The sequence below is a fragment of the Onychomys torridus genome, chromosome 16 (genome assembly GCF_903995425.1).
Source record: "Onychomys torridus chromosome 16, mOncTor1.1, whole genome shotgun sequence".
Taxonomy (NCBI): Eukaryota; Metazoa; Chordata; class Mammalia; order Rodentia; family Cricetidae; genus Onychomys; species Onychomys torridus.
Window position 1 is genome coordinate 31,587,105 of NC_050458.1, and position 17,414 is coordinate 31,604,518.

The 17,414-nt window shown below is 39.8% G+C and overlaps 2 protein-coding genes across 4 annotated transcripts in view; one reads left to right on the forward strand and one right to left on the reverse strand.

Moving 5' to 3' along the window:
* The window catches only part of Efr3a (EFR3 homolog A), a 91,759-nt gene extending 82,190 nt beyond the window's left edge, over positions 1-9,569 (forward strand). For 2 of the 3 annotated variants that reach the window (XM_036207940.1, XM_036207939.1), the window contains exons 20-23: positions 1,544-1,592; positions 2,425-2,528; positions 2,969-3,018; positions 6,940-9,569. In XM_036207940.1, coding sequence (XP_036063833.1) covers positions 1,544-1,592; positions 2,425-2,528; positions 2,969-3,018; positions 6,940-7,045 — 309 coding nt within the window. In that variant the 3' untranslated portion in view covers positions 7,046-9,569. The remainder of the gene's footprint in view (positions 1-1,543; positions 1,593-2,424; positions 2,529-2,968; positions 3,019-6,939) is intronic. The other variant, XM_036207938.1, reaches the window with a different exon arrangement.
* Positions 9,570-9,618: 49 nt separating this feature from the next.
* The window catches only part of Oc90 (otoconin 90), a 45,489-nt gene continuing 37,693 nt past the window's right edge, over positions 9,619-17,414 (reverse strand). Inside the window, exon 14 of the mRNA XM_036208988.1 lies at positions 9,619-11,691. Within this exon, the coding sequence (XP_036064881.1) occupies positions 11,474-11,691 (218 nt within the window). The 3' untranslated portion in view covers positions 9,619-11,473. The remainder of the gene's footprint in view (positions 11,692-17,414) is intronic.

Consider the following 17,414-nt stretch of genomic DNA (forward strand, 5'->3'; position numbering starts at 1 on the left):
TAGTTGTTCAAATGCCAAAAGACAGAACAGAATTGTCTTATAGGCAAAACTAAGTAGTTTATAGCAAGGGCAGGAGAAATCCATACTGTTAGCTATTTTCCAGTTACTGGTAAATATTTAATATTTCAGCATTAATTAGTAAAAGTCAATATAACAAGAATACTGGCGTTTTAACTTTTCCCATGTTCTTTGTCCTGTACTATATATATATAGTTTTTTGGTTGCTTTTTTCAATCTGAAGCTATTTAGCCCCGTCTAAGAACAGTGAGTTTTGTTTACTTCATAAAAATGCTAGTGCTAGATTGCTCATAGGTGCAAGTGACTAGCCAGAGCCTAATCTTGTATGTCTGCTCCAAATATCTAGAATGCAACTGAAGATTCCACAGTTTAATCTGACTTCAACTAGAAATGTGACCCTCGGTAGCAAAGCTGAGGTAGCGGAACTCTTGCTGCTTGACTTCCAGCTAAAGCCTTTGTTAAGAGCCGCTAAGGTGCAGAACACGCAGTCTTGCTTTCGTTAGTCTTGCTGCCTTAGACTTAGCAAAAGACGCTCATGAGCTAAAATTAGGGATGACCGAAGTGCCAGGCAAGTACTCATGTATCATATCATTGCTTAACTTTTATTCAGAGATACTATAGTAACCATTTATTACTCTTTGTGGAAATGTTTTGGTACCTTATAAAGTCCACTGCCCATTTTTTTAAACAAAATACTAACTTTTAAAAATCATAAAACATTTAATTTTATAGTTTTGTACATATTTCAAAGCAAGAGATCTGAGAGCACCAAGAGTATTTATAGGGAGTAAAAAACTGGTGGCTGTGCCTTAGAAAACCCAGCATATGCTTGTTTTAGGGTGACTACTTCTCAATATAGTAATTCCTTGAAAGCTTCATTTATTTTTGTGTGTGTGAATGCTTTCCCTGCATGTATGCCTGGTGCCAGAGGAGGCCAGAAGAGGGTGTTGGGTCCCTCAAGAGTTAAGGACAGATAAGAGCCACATTGTAGGTGCTAGGATTCTAACTCTGGTCTTCTGCAAGAGCAGCAAATGCTCTTAACCACTGAGCCATCTCTGCAAACCATTCTTCTAACCATTTAAAATCTTAGGTTATTTCATGCTTGATTTATACCCTGTTTGTAGTACTAAAATTATAAAAGCTCTTTAATAGTTAGTTCTTATATACCACATAGCTAAAAAAAAATGTAATCAGCTTTGATTGTTTCAAAGCATCTTCCCCTTACCAAGGGTGTTGTGTGGCCCGTCAGACCCTGGAGGCCGTGCCTCATCCAAGAGTGTGAAGGTGCTGCCTACTGTGCTGGGCTAATGCCCATCCATGTGCAGTCAGGAAGCCACTTCAGTAGGCCATTGTTATGGCCAGGGAAGGAGTGCAGATCATTTGCTGCTTGGAATATAATCTCAGATCAAGCCAATCAAAAGAAGGAAAAAATTATTGTGAAAATGTTTAGGTTACTTGTATGTTGTTAAGAATATTAATTATATTTACTTTCCTTGATTCTTTGTTCTTCTTACACTCCCTTTAGGTTAGCAACACTGAAGAAATCACCTTTGAAGCCCTGAAGAAAGCAATTGGTGAGCTGGGGAACATTTTTTAGCTCTCCTAAAATCTCATTTCCGCCTTGGTACTCTTTCAGATGACAGGATAAACAGATCCAACATGAAAAGAAAGAGAAGGAAAAATACTATTGGTCTCTATAAATGGATCATTTGTTTAAATACTTTGTTTAAGCTTTTTAAATTGTCTCACATGAATGAACACATAAGCAAACAGAGTGGTATAAAGAAGGTAGATATTTGTTCTTTCCTATTTAACAAACTTTGTCCAGACCATCATGGCCTTAAGATAAAAAAGTTTCCCTTTATGTTGTAAGACTCAGACACATTGGGTCTTAACGACCCAGCTGTATTTTAGTTTTCTATTCACTGGGATCAAGATACACTTTAACAAATATTTAGTGCCTCTGTAATATACAAGGACAGCATAGTTAGACATAAAAGAATTATTCAGAAAAGCCCTGGTAGCCCTTTGATTTCTGGTAAGTTACTGTTCTCACCTGTATATTTCAGTCTGTGTGTGTGCACATGTGTGTTTGTAGCTTTATGCATGTGTATATTTTTGTGTGTGTTTGTTGTGTATGTGTATGTATTATTTAGTAAGAGTTGGGAATTCTATCACAGTAGGCATTGTGTTTCAGAGCTCTAACTCTTTGATTTAGTTTTTTTCCCAAATATTTGTGTTATCTAGTATTAAATGAAACATTTAAGTACTGTTAATGTATTTTGCTTTTTTTCTCTATAAAAGTAGCCCTTTAGTCACTCTTATGTTAGGGATTATAGATCATTGATTGGCTCCTGTGGTCTTTGGCATATTTTATGACACTCTTTCTTTAACTGGCTCTTATAGATACCAATGGAATGGAAGAACAGGAAAAGGAAAAGAGACGTCTTGTGATAGAGAAGTTCCAGAAAGCACCTTTTGAAGAAATAGCAGCACAGTGTGAATCCAAGGTGAGTTTGTTGGAGGACAGTGGGTGGGGAATTGCTCTTTGGAGCTCATTTTGGTAGGACACAGGCTCTAGGCATATCATGGCTCCATCTTCTGAAGGCAGAGCAACTAAACTTAAAGAATTTCTTTATGTGCTATTGACGGAAATGGCAGATCTTCATCTGGGTGAATGACAGTCATTGCTTTCTGTTCTGTTCTGATTTGTTTTGTTTCCAGTGGTTCTTGGTGATTTTGCCTAGGAGTATTTTTCTCTGTTTCAGCTTGTGGCTATAAAACCTGAAAGGGGTGGGTGTGGGGAGAAGGCCTATATTAAATTCCAATAGATATTGCAAATTCAAGCATTAAAACAGTCTGTTTATCAGCCTCATAGTTACAGTTGTGCTTTGTCTGCTGGGTGGCTGGAAAACAAGAAATCTTTAACATTCTTTTTTCTCCTTTGCAGGCAAATTTGCTTCATGATAGACTTGCTCAAATATTGGAGCTCACCATACGGTAAGGGTTTTGTTAGCACAGTAGTAACACAGAAACCAGTAGAAGCTGTGCGTGGCTGTGCATGCTTAATAACTGCTTTGCACCACATATGAATAAGATCAGACTGGCAACCCTTTGTGCTAATTCTCGCTCTGTTTAGAAGGGGGAGTGTGAACAGTTTCTTGTCCAGTTATCTCATGGCATTTCTAGCTTTCTCTTAGACTGTCTTTTTCTTCATGATGTTCATGTCTCTAAAAACATCTGAGTGATTTCGAGTTCTAATGTTACGTTTAACTAGGAAACCGTTCATATTTAACTATTTTTCATGCACTCCATCTATAGTTTAATATGCTTCATTCAGAGCAGTAACACTTCTACCAAAATGGACGTGTGATTTTGATCATTTGCTTTCCTATGTCCATTCAAGTCATTATGATAATTATACTCCAAAGTATATAGTATCTCACTGTTGTTGGTCATTCTGAGTTTGCCTCTCCTTAAGTAATTCAGCCTGAGAAAAAGCAAAGGCTCTCTCTAGGCCCTCTGCACAGGAGGAGCTGCCACAAGGTCTCACATTTACATCAGTGTGGAAATTGGCCCACTAGAGTACACACACAGAGCCTTGCTTCTGGAATTTTATTTTCTACATCAGCGAAATCTTTTATCTTTTAATTTGACTAAATCAATCTCTCTCTCTCTCTCTCTCTCTCTCTCTCTCTCTCTCTCTTTCTCTCTCTCTCTCTCAAGTCTGTATCTCATGATTGAAGGAGACTGGTAAACATTCTGGTCCACTTGACTTGGTTTTTTTTCCTGCTTTGTCTTCTGCTTTCATGTGGAAGACACTGTTATTAGTTTCACTTATTCTGGACATTTTCTCACTGCTTTACTGTTGCCAAGGAGAGAATTGTTCATTTATAAAAGTCCAGAAAAGAATTGGACTAAAATATAAAATGTATATAGACTTCCTTTTCAGAGAAAATTGCCAAATATGGAGCATTTAACTCTGTTAGTTAAAATTCCAGATCCCTGCTGTGTACTTGGCCTTGGGCTGTATACTTTGTCAGTTATTTCTGCTCTCAACCCTGAAAAGTAAGTACATGCTGTCTCTTTCCATGTCCAGGTGAAGACGACACCAGAGCCTAGAGAAGTAACATAACTTGCTGAAGGTCTTGTACTTAGAGACAGACCATTAAAACACATAACCTGTGTTCTCAGGTAGAGTTGCTAGGGCTCACCGTGTTCCTGTGGTTCACATGGGCACATGTGTATGGATTTAAAATTTTAAGAACAGCATTCTAGCTTTCATCTTCTTGATACTGTGAGTTCGTCTGGTATTGGCTTTGGCTTTGGCTGAACACTTGGTGGTAGTTAATATTTAGCAACACTTGGAGTGTCCCAGGCACTATGCTGAGTGCACTATTTTAATAGTGATCCATCCACAGCTTCCTCTTTGGAAGAAGTTCTGGGACAGCTTGTGTGATCCTGACGACTTAAGGTTTTCAGGTCTGTCTGCACATTTTCTCCTCTTTATCTGAGCAGCCAGAAAAGAGAGTTTGTACTCTACAAAAGTGAAGCCAAACCACCTTATACCTCAGTCCCTGTTCTTTTATTCACCATGACATGGGTACAGAAGAGAAAAAAGGAGAAATGCTAAGTAGTTATAAAATGAAGGCAGCAGCAGACACAGCTAGTTACTGCTGTCTGTACACCAGGCATCAGAGAATACTGGAGGGTGCATGTGTTGGAGTAGAGACATACTTGCTCTCACTCTTGTTTCCTGTTTCCTGGGATCTCACTGTACTGTTCTTCATTATATCTCATAATCATAAACTTTAACATTCTTATTCAAGTAGTAGAGCATAAAAGTTAAGAAAATACAAATGCAGATGAAATGGAGATTTAAATGGTGTCTGTAGCTTTAATGACCACTGAGAAAGCACAAAAGAGGCTTCCTGATATGGCTACCAGCCAGCCTCCCTACTGCCACATGCTCATTTCACACCCCATCACCAGCAGCAGCTGTCTTGATCTCTCTCTGAAGTTTCCTCTTGCTTATTCTTTACCCACCCACCCCCAGCTGAGGACCGAACTCAGGGCCTTGCACTTGCTAGGCAAGTGCTCTACCACTGAGCTAAATCCTCAACCTGTTCTTTAATTTTTGAATGATGAAAATATTTGTTGCCTTTATCATGTGATTTACCTGTGTATAAGTATGTCAATTTTTATCAAATAACACACTTATGATCTGTGCATTTCACTGAAAATGATCCATTAGTAAAGCATAAATAGGTGTTGTAAATATTGGAACACTTGCAAGATTATTATTTTCTAGAACAGTGTATCACAGAAGTATTAAAAACAGCTGTACAATGTAGTTAAATAGTTCACAATTAAAGATGATCATATGAAGCTAATACTTGTGCATATCATTAATTAGTGAAAACATTCATAACTATAGAATCCTAACACAGACTATGAAATAACTAAGTCTGAGATATACTTATTATTTATATACAGAAAACTTGTGCCTTGTTCTTTTTTAACATTAACTTCTTTTTGTATATGTATGGCATAGGGTGGGAGGTCAGTGTTGGTTCTCTTTCAAGTGTTGATCTCTCCCACCATGTAGCTTCCCAGACTTGAACTCAGGTTGTCAGGCTTGGAGACAAGTACCTTTCCCAACGAGCGATTTTGCCTAGTACCTTATCTTGTTCTTAAATAGTAAATTAATATCATAAAGACATCAGCTCTCTACAAATTAACCCATTATTTTAGTCAAAATCTTTGCAGAATGTAGTTATTAATTTACATTTAAAGAAAATGCTAAGTGCATTCCGGAAGAATCCTTATGCAAGAGGAAGTAGGAAAATGTGGTAGGAGAATGAACAATCAAAGGTACTATCTACTCCAAGAAAGACATGGTAGATCTTTACTTAGGTTTTTGCTTTTGTTGTTTTGTTTTTGGCTCTTTTGAGACAGGGTCTCGGCTGTTGTTGCTCACAGAGAGCAATCTGCCTCTGCCTCCTGAGTGCTGGGATTAAAAGCATGCACCATAAAGCCTGGCCTTGTGGCATTCTTAACAGCTTGAGTCTGTGTAGAATTAGGTAGAATACAGGCAAATTGAGATAGATAAAAATTTATGAGAAGGGTAAGATTTTAGATTTTCAAGAACAGTGTTGAGTTATTCTTATGGAGGCTGAAGATGACATGGCAGTGAAGGCAGGAGGGACATTTCTCTGCTTCTGCTAAGAGAAAGGCAGTCTTTGTTTATAGGATAACAGACAGCAGATGTATTCAGAGATGTGTGTGTGCGCATGTGCGTGCATACTTGAATGTGATCTTTGTGAACTAAAAGAGTTGAAAATTAAGTGATGGATTAGTAAAAAGTATTTACACTATATGACAAAAGATTGATTTTTTTTTAAATTGGTGTGTCTGGAAAGGAATACAGTTGGTGGATTCATGAATTTATTTATTTAAAGAAACCAAAATGGATGCCACGGAGATGTTTATCACAAGCAGTAGCTCAAAAATTAAAAATACTAAAAGGAATGGATTCATTCTTGCCTTCCAGATTAGCAAGGACTTCCTCCATTCCTTATGCCACTATAAATTTCCAATATTGTCACAGTCCATACTGAGCAAAATTGCAATTCTACTTAGAGTCAGAATCTCTTACTTATAAGCCTCTAAACACACACACACACACACACACACACACACACACACACACACACACACACACGTACGTATACACACGAACAAGGTCTGTTTTGTACTCAAAATAACCATAATTCCTCTTTTGGCCTGTACAGTGTTATAGATGACCAGCAGCACCACTGCATCAAACCCTTTAATTAAATAACCTTATTTTGCTGTTTACAGGCAGTGGTTGAATACTGTAAATGCACGCACTGATAGCACCATGTTCTTCATTTATAGCCCTCCTCCCAGTCCATCTGGAACACTGACCATTACTTCTGGGCATGCCCAATACCAGTCCGTCCCAGTCTATGAGATGAAGTTTCCGGATCTCTGTGTGTATTGACTGGCTCATGAAGACTACAGCATTTAAAAGAATGTTAAAGCCTGAAAAACAAGGCCAAGATGAGTTTTCAGGATTTGCATAATGCTTACTGACAAGTCCTGAAATGGAATGGGATTTATCTCTAACCAAACACTCGTCATGCTGTGTTAGAAGTTTAGGAACTCAGAATTAGAGTACTTCTAAAGGTAGACTTATACCACGTTAATTTGTTTTGAAGTTCCTGTTAGCTTTTAAGATGTATTGCTTTCACATTATGCCGTTGTTAAATAGTATATTTTAAACTTTGCACAAACATGATTTTTAAAAAACAATTGAAAATGTATGAAGTGTCTGCTGATTTCTTAAGTGTCTCCACAACTGCTTAGAAGTTGATTGCTTTTGTTTTGTTTTCTTCAAAAGTAAATATATTCCTAATCCTAGGGTTGCAAATTCTTTCATGCTTTCTAAACCCATGCTTCAGATGGACTGTGTAGACATTCTTTCAGTCCTCAGTAGTAACATGTGGCAGGCATTCCTACAGTATCAGTGATAGAAAAATCTACTGACCAGTATTCTCACCTAGATCCTCATCTGGAAACTGGTCAGGCTTTACAGGTTTTGTGATAGTTGTGTTTTCTGCTTCAAGTTGAGCCCCTGAACCCTTAGAGCTCACTCTCGGAGCACTGAAAGGTACAGTGTTTTCCACATATGATGTGTTAGTTTACAGACTGCGCTTTGAAACTATGGTTGTATTTTGCTATGATTCCATTAATTAAATGAAGTATATATTTACTATATAAAAGAAAGACATTAAAAACAGCTACATGTTCACCTGTGCAGAGTCTATACATTTCAGTTTCTTTTAAATGAATGAATTTACATCTTTAAAATTTACATTGTTTTAAATCTTCATAGTAAAAAATTTCCCCAGTGAACCTTTTAATTTGTAAGATTTGAACCAAAACTTGTATGCATCTCTGTTGAAGATTAGTTACATACATTCAAAATGGTGCATGTGTTCTTGTTAAGGTCTGAGTGTAAGCTACTTTTATTCAAGCTGTGAGACTGCAAGGGCAGTCTGTATGTGTTGCACATGCTAGTGAACACCATCACGTGGTGAAAATAAGCATTCTGCAATTAGAAAATTTTCTTAGCACAGTTTTGTGAAATCATTTCGTATAACTCTTTTTCAAATTCAGTTTCTTTTTACATAAAACAGTATTCCTATCAAAAATTATAGCTCAAAAATAATTTGGTTTTTGTTTTGTTCTGTTTTGTTTTTTAAATAAAATGAAAAACAGGATGTTTTAAATATGTGTTTATGGTTATTTAGGCACCACTTATACAAAAAGGAAGAAACAAGAAAAGGAAATGAACATAGAATAGTCATGCCCAAAATTTTGAATATTTACAACGGAGTAAAACATCTTGGAGAAGGGTCCATTATTTCAGACCTCTGACAGCATAGCCCAGGCTGCTAATAGGGGCAGACCCACCAGACCTTGTCCTCAAGGACAGTGCAGTTGCCACCGGAAGACCAGTGGCCTGCTCCAGCTGTCAATGTAGCTTCTGCTCACACTGGGGAACGTATCACCAGTTAATGGTAAGCTTCATGCATTTTTGTTTCCCTTTTTTCTTATGCATTTTAAAAGAAGGATATTATTTTTTGACTGCATTTAAAATATTAACAGGGGGACATGCAAAAACAATCATCATCCTCTTGGATGTCATTTTATAAATTAACACTGTGTGCTTTTGTATGGAAAAATATATAATTTAATAGTATAAGAAAAGATATATATTCACTTGCCTTCGTGCAAAACACAAGCTTTGCTGTATAAAATTTTGCATTTCTTAGTGATTTAAAAAGGCATGCTTTGCATGTAAAGGGAATCCATTGCAATTAGTTTTTTATCATACCTTTCTCTTGGTTTGACTTTTATTACTCTTAAACCACAGTACACTTCTGGGTGTATTAAGTCTAATAGATTAAGCTGGTCATGTTGACAAGGGTTCCCAAGAAATGGATGTTTCTCTGTCTTACTCTTCCACATTTGCAGGGATTGCCCTTGGGCAGGTGTGCAGCTAGTTCAGGTACTGATTCTTTAGGACTTGCTGAAGTTCTACATTGATATATTTTGGCAGGTACTTATTTGATACTCGAAATAAGTTGTGTATCATTCTCCTTGCTGTATACAGTTGGTTTTATTCTTTTGTGTGACACTGAACAATTAATTTAAATGTTCCTCTTATTCCTGTGATGTCTTTGGCTGCTTATATTAACTGAACTTGACATGATCTTTCATGTTCTCTCTCATGTTCTCTTTCCTCCTCTTTCTCCTCTCCCTTCCATCCACCCTCCTTTAGAACTCATTATCCTTTAGAGTAATATCACCCTTAACCAGCAGTTTAACTCCCCTCTTTCTCAAACAGAACTCATTTGTCTCACTAATGCTGATATATGTATTGATGTAATAAAGTAAGTTTTTTAAATGTAAAATTTCATTGTGCAATCAAATGTAAGCAATAAAACAAAAATTGCATCTCGTGTATAAGTACATTTTTATTATAGCATTTCATATATAGAATTAAGCTTCAACATTGGACTTAGAAAAAGTCAAGTTGCTGGGTGGAGTCTTCTCCATATATATGAGAATCTTCAGAAGCATAGCTCATGATCATGAAGAGAGCCTAGGTTAAGCCTACTGCGTGCTTCCCATAGTTACCATCTCCCTGTTAGCCTCAGTGACTTCTTCCCACTCCACCTCCTTGCTCTCTAAATTACACAAAGCCTCTCTTAACAAACACAGCTGTTCTCTAGTACTTTATGTCACCCTGGGCATAGTCTACACCTGCAGAGCCATGTGCCATGGCCAGCTGTAGTTCACGGGCCTCTTGGATTAGCAACTGTGATACGTGATGAGGAGCTTGAGTTCTGGTTCAAATCTAACCAAAGCTCCAGGCTAAGCAGTCATAGATAAGTGATGGTCACTCATCTGTGGAGTGAAAACAGTATGATTTGTCCTTAGAGACTAGCTGAGAGGGTGAGTGAACCACTGTGTCATCCCTGCATTATAGAATAAGCCTCTGGTGAATATTAATGACAGTCGTCTTTGGGGTCTAGTGTTCCTTGAAACCACTTAATGCCTGCAGAAAAGCACTGTCACAGGTGCTGCCTTCCTAAGACACCACCAGTGTGCCACTGTCTCTGCTGTGTAGTCTTGAGACAGTACCCATCTCTGACCCTGTTCCCACTGACATTCTGAGAGCATGGTACAATGCTGTCCCTAGCTTTCCACTATGACTGTGATCCTGTCTTTTGTCATCTAATATGAGTTACTGAAAGCAAAGTCAGGGTCTGGGGATAAACTACATCTTTATGGAGCTGTATTCAGCCGTTAGCTTACACAAACTAGAGGCAGTGCTGTGCCTAGGCTTCCCCATGACATCCTGTGGCAAGGCTTATGTGCAGGTGTTATTCTGAGAAGTGATTCCAGAGCTCCCTGCAAGGGGATATATGGTGAAACGGAAGGACAAGGCTGAGTCCCTTTTAAAGTCGGTCATCACTGGTCCCTGGAGAGTTCTACCCTTGACATTCTAGTCTCGGTCTCAGAGTTCCCTACTTAGTACATGAAAATGGGGACCACATTTACTCTTGGATGTTTGTTCAGGAACAAAAGTGGCCCTCTAGCATTTCATACCTGGATACTGTGTTCATGAGTGCTGATCTTGTCAGGAAAAGTCATGTGGAACTCAGGAACTGCAGAAAGCAGGTGTGCAGGCTCCACATCCATGGTTGCTCCATGGAGGGAAGTATATGGGAAGATTAGAGGATATGAAGTCAGGCAAGGACCTTAGTAATCTTTTTAAGAAAGGTCTAGGGCCAATGGTAGCAATGGGTGGTTTCTCATGCTGATGGCGGTGCCATATGGCCGCTCTCCTAACAGTGGAAGCAAGTGTATCTGACCCATACAGAATCACTGTCTTAGTCATTGACAGTCGTGGGCAGTTATACTCTTTTTAACAAAAGATAAAAACGAAATAGAGTCCTTTCCTGCATTGTTCCTGTCATCTCACCTTTGCAAGCTACTCACACAGCCACATATCTACAGAGCCAGTTCTTAAACAGGACACGGCCATATGGCATGGAGAATTTATTGAACTCCCATAGTGAACTACAGGAAGGAGAGAGGTGCTGTCCGCTGCACTCATTCTTCAGTCACATTGGTCAGTGAGCTGACAAGTTTCAGGAGGAGGCTTATGGGTAAGGAACTGGCTGTCTCTGCTTCCTCGGAGCTTCTGCTAAGGCTCCTATGGACAGAGGTCTGAGGGCCAAAGAGCTCAGGCAGCTCAGAACTACTGGCATATGGCATCTTATCTTCCACTGAGTGGCCTTGTCTCCAAGGGACCAGGAGGCTTCTCCAGAAACCTGCTTCTTAAGAGCTCCATCTAGGGTGTGGCCTCCTCACTATTCTCCTCAGAACTGGAGCCTGCAGAAGAGGCCAAGTTGCCCCCAAGCATGCCATCCTCACAGGATACAGGCTTGCCCTGACACTCTTGTAGGTCTGATAACTTAAGGCTTTGATTAAAGGAGGCGGAGGCCATGCATTCAGCTGCCATCTGGTCACAGGCACATAGGAGCTTCTCACATAGGCTCTGCCCCACACCTTAGCAAAGAGCAGAGGAACACACGTAAGAGACAAGGTAGGGCACTTAAAACCACTCATCCAACCCCTAGCCATTCCTTTTTTCCAGTCCTCATCTTGAACAGCCATTTTGGTGTCTGGTGTGCACTGATCCTAATGGTCTAGCCTGCTGCTCCTGCTAGGAGCCCATTGTATTTCTCATCTGAGGCCAGTCTCTAGATTGACCCTGCACCCCAATCACACTTTCTATTTTTTAAGCTCCTGGGTACTCCATATCGTGGAATACCCATGCCATCTCAAAACCTGAGATAGCCTCCTGTCAATCCCACCTCACCACCTCTCCTGACTTGTCCCCCCTCCCCAATTCTCTGGTTTTTGCTACAGAATCTAGAGTAAAAATCCTTAACTAATAACCTGTTGACAGTATTACATGACATCAGATTGGCCATTGGCTGTTTCCTTTTCTGGCTGTGACAATTTGAGGCAAGGATCACACACATTTGTTATTGGTATAGTTTGAATCTTAAATGCTCCACTACTACCACCAAAGACTTGTAAAGGGCTGGTTTCCAGCTCTGAGTTATAGGGTGACTGGATCCCAAAGGCTCTAACCTTGTCAGTGAATTAATATATTGATGAATTTTTAATTTCATGGAGGTGCTAAAAATAATGCAGGGGGGCTAAACCGGAGGAAGTAGGTCATGGTGTGTGAGTATGCATGTGCAAGCTGTAAGAGTATCTCATCCCCTGCCTACCTGGCCTTATATTCATTCATCCATCTCCCTACCCTCTTCTTTTCAACCTCCATGAAGTGAGCAGCTTGCCAAGATATTCTGCCTCCTCACACACTTTTAGCAGTAGGGACAAAATGACCATGGACTGAACCCATAAGCCAAACTAAATCTGTTGTGTTAAAAGTTGATTCTGCCCCACACATTAATAGTGGGAGACTTCAACACCCCACTTTCAACTCTGGACAGATCGGCCAAATTGAAATGTAACACAGACATAATGGACTTAACTGATATTATGGCTCAAATGGACTTAATTGATATCTACAGAACATTCCACCCAAACAAAAAAGAATATACCTTCTTCTCAGCACCCCATGGAACCTTCTCTAAAATCGACCACATACTTGGCCACAAAGCAAATCTCAACAGATACAAAACAATTGGAATAACCTCCTGTGTTCTATCAGACCACCATAGTTTAAAGTTAGATTTCAACAACAGAAAAAGCTACAGAAATCCTACAATCTCATGGAAACTGAATTATGCTCAACTGAATCACCAATGGGTTAAGGAAGAAATAAGGAAAGAAATTAAAGACTTCCTAGAGATCAATGAAAATGAATACACCACATACCCAAACTTATGGAATACTATGAAAGCAGTGTTAAGAGGGAAATTCATAGCACTGAATGCCCACATAAAGAAGCTGGAGAAATCTCACGCTAGTGACTTGACAGCACACCTGAAAACCCTTGAACAGGAAGAAGCAAAGTCTCCCAGGAGGAACAGATGCCAGGAAATTATCAAATTGAGAGCTGAAATCAATAAAATAGAAATAAAGAGAACAATTCAAAGGATTAATGAAGCAAAGAGTTAGTTCTTTGAGAAGATCAACAAGATAGACAAGCCCTTATCCAAACTAACCAAAAGACAGAGAGAGAGCATCCAAATTAACAAAATCAGAAATGAAAAGGGGGACATAACAACAGACAATGAGGAAATCCAGAGAATCATCAGGTCATACTTCAAAAACCTCTACTCCACAAAACTGGAAAATCTAAAAGAAATGGATAATTTTCTGGATAGGTACCACGTACCTAAATTAAATCAAGACCAGATAAACCATTTAAATAGTCCAATGACCCCTAAGGAAATAGAATCAGTCATTAAAAGTCTCCCAACCAAAAAAAGCCCTGGACCAGATGGTTTCACTGCAAAATTCTACCAGATCTTCAAAGAAGACTTAATACCAATACTCTTTAAATTGTTCCACACAATAGAAGCAGCAGGTATATTACCAAACTCCTTCTATGAGGCTACAATTACCCTGATTCCTAAACCAAACAAAGATGCAACAAAGAGAAATACAGACCAATCTCCCTCATGAACATTGATGCAAAAATGCTCAATAAAATACTGGCAAACAGACTCCAAGAATACATCAAAACAATTATCCACCATGATCAAGTAGACTTCATCCCAGGGATGCAAGGGTGGTTCAACATACGAAAGTCCGTCAATGTAATACACCATATAAACAAACTCAAAGAAAAAAACCACATGATCATCTCACTAGATGCAGAAAAGGCATTTGACAAAATCCAACACCCCTTCATGATAAAGGTCTTGGAGCGATCAGGAATACAAGGAACATACCTAAACATAATAAAGGCAATTCATAGCAAGCCAACAGCCAACATCAAATTAAATGGAGAGAAACTCAAAGCAATACCACTAAAATCAGGAACAAGGCAAGGCTGTCCCCTCTCCCCATACTTATTCAATATAGTACTTGAAGTTCTAGCCACAGCTATAAGACAACACAAAGAGATTAAGGGGATACAAATTGGGAAGGAAGAAGTCAAGCCCTCCCTATTTGTAGATGACATGATAGTATACATGAGTGACCCCCAAAATTCAACCAAGGAACTGATACAGCTAATAAAGCCTTCAGCAACATAGCAGGCAGGATACAAGATCAACTCAAAAAAATCAGTAGCCCTCCTATATACAATAGACAAACAGGCTGAGAAGGAAATCAGAGATACATTACCCTTTACAATTGCCACAAATGATATAAAATACCTTGGGGTTACTCTAACTAAGCATGTGAACGACCTATATGACAAGAACTTTAAGTCCCTGAAAAAAGAAATTGAAGAAGATGTCAGAAAATGGAAAGATCTCCCATGCTCATGGATAGGCAGGATTATCAGTAAAAATGGCGATCTTACCAAAAGCAATCTACAGATTCAACACAATTCCCATCAAATTACTAACACAATTCTTCACAGATCTGGCAAGAATAATACTCAACTTCATATCGAAAAACAAAAAACCCAGGATAGCCAAAAGAATCCTGTACAATAAAACAACCTCTGGAGGCACCACAATCCCTAACCTCAAGCTCTACTATAGAGCTACCATAATAAAAACAGCTTGGTACTGGCATAAAAACCGACATGTGGACCAATGGAATCGAATTGAAGACCCTGACATTAACCTGCACACCTATGAACATATAATTTTTAACAAAGAAGCCAAAAATGTACAATGGAAAAGAGAAAGTATCTTCAACAAATGGTGCTGGCATAACTGGATGTCAATGTGTAGAAGGCTGCAAATAGATCCATATCTGTCACCATGCACAAAACTTAAGTCCAAGTGGATCAAAGACCTCGACATAAATCCAGTTACTCTGAACCTGATAGAAGAGAAAGTAGGAAGTACTCTTGAAAGCAATGGCACCGGAGATCACTTTCTAAATATAACACCAGCAGCATGACAGCCTACAGAATGGGAAAATGTCTTCACCAACCCCACATCTGACAGAGGGCTGATATCCAGAATATATAAAGAACTCAAGAAATTAGACATCAAAATGTCCAACAGTCCAATTAAGAAATGGGCTATAGAAACAGAATTCTCCACAGAGGAAGTTCAAATTATCCAGGAAATGCAAATCAAAACGACTCTGAAATACCACCTTACACCTGTCAGAGTGGCTAAGATCAAAAACACAGAAGACAGTTTATGCTGGAGAGGATGTGGAGCAAGGGGAACTCTCCTCCACTGCTGGTGGGAATGCAAGCTTGTACAGCCACTTTGGAAATCAACATGGCGCTTCCTTAGAAAATTGGGAATCCATCTCCCCCAAGACCTAGCTGTGGCACTCTTGGGCATATACCCAAGGAATGCTCAATCATACCACAAGGGCATTTGCTCAGCTATGTTCATATCAGCATTGTTTGTAACAGCCAGAACCTGGAAACAACCTAGATGCCCTTCAACTGAAGAATGGATAAAGAAAATATGGTACATATACACAATGGAGTACTACTCAGCAGAGAAAAACAATGACATCATGATGTTTTCAGGCAAATGGATGGATCTAGAAAAAAATAATCCTGAGTGAGGTAACCCAGACTCAGAAGGAAAAACATGGTATGTACTCACTCATAGGAGGATACTAGATGTAAAACAAAGATGACTAGACTGCTACACAACTCCAGGGAGGCTACCTAGAAAACAGGACCATAGGAAAGGCACAGAGATCACCCAATGACAGAGCAATCGATGAGATCTACATGAACAACCTAGATGACAGTGGGAGTAATGAAGGGCAAGATTTGAGGGAAAGAAAGCTTAGGGGAGCAGGAGATCCCAGCTGGATCAAGAACAGAAAGGGAGAATGAGGAATAACAGACCATGATAAATGAAGACCACATGAGAGCAGGAATAGGCAGAGTGCTGGAGAGGTCCCCAGAAATCCACAATGATATATCCTCTGTAGACTGCTGGCAGTGGTTGAGGGAGGGACTTATCTGACCTAGTCTGGTGATCAGATGACTAAACACCCTAGCAGTCGTCTTGGAACTCTCATCCAATAACTGATGGAAGTGGAAGCAGAGATCCTCAGCCAGGCCCCAGGTGGAGCTCCTGGTGTCCAACTGTCGAGAGGGAGGAGGGACTGCAAGAACGTGAATTGTTGAACCCAAGATTGCAAAAAGCACAGGGACAAATAGCCAATCGAATGGAAGCACATGAATTATGAACCAAAGGCTGTGGAGCTCCCAGCTGGATCAGCCCCTCTGGATAAGTGAGACAATTGAATAGCTTGATCTGTTTGGGAGGCTCCCAGGCTGTGGGACCGGGACCTGTCCTTGGTGCATGAGCTGGCTGTTTGGAATCTTGGGCTTACAGAGGGACACATGCTCAGCCTGGAAAGAGGGGACTGGACATGTCTGTACTGAATCCACCAGGTTTAAATGAGTCCCCAGGGGTGTCTTGTTCCTGGAGGACATGGGAATGGAGGGTAGGGGCTGGGGGTAAGGGGGAGGTGGGGGCGGGAGGGGGGAGGACAGGGAACCCATGGCTAATGTATAAAATTAAAACACATAATAATATTAAAAAAATAGTTGATTCTGCTCAGGTATTTTTGTCACTATCATTTCTGCAGTCCCCAATGAAGGTTTGTTGGCTAAGTGGAAAACTGAATCAGTGAGCGAGTGAATGACATGTAAGTACTGCCATTAATTATGGCCCAAGAAGAGTGTTGTGGAGGTCCATGTGCTGTGTGCATGACATACAGAATCAGCAAGGAGGACAATAGGTCCATCCAGTTGTTTCCCCAGTTAAAAATGAGGAGAAAAGCCTTTCAGAGCACTAGCAAAGCTAAAGGGAGGGTATTTCTGAGCTCCAGAGCAGCCCAAAGGAAACACATCCACTGCTGAACAAAGGGTCCCCAGGATCCAGTTTTAAGGATGCTTTGCCATGTCGATGCTCACAGGGGTTGGTACTTTTACACATTGTCTCTATGGGCATTTCACAGCCATGGAGAACTTTGGGTTTCTACTATGGGGAAGAGTAGAGCTGTGGACTAAGCCCACCCTTCAGCCAGAGCCATTGCTCTCCTTTGTGAAGTTCTTTAGCTGATCAAATCTGAAACAGGGTCTGCTAATTAGAAGAAGGCAGAATTCTTTAAAACCCACTGGGTAGCTCAGAGGATGT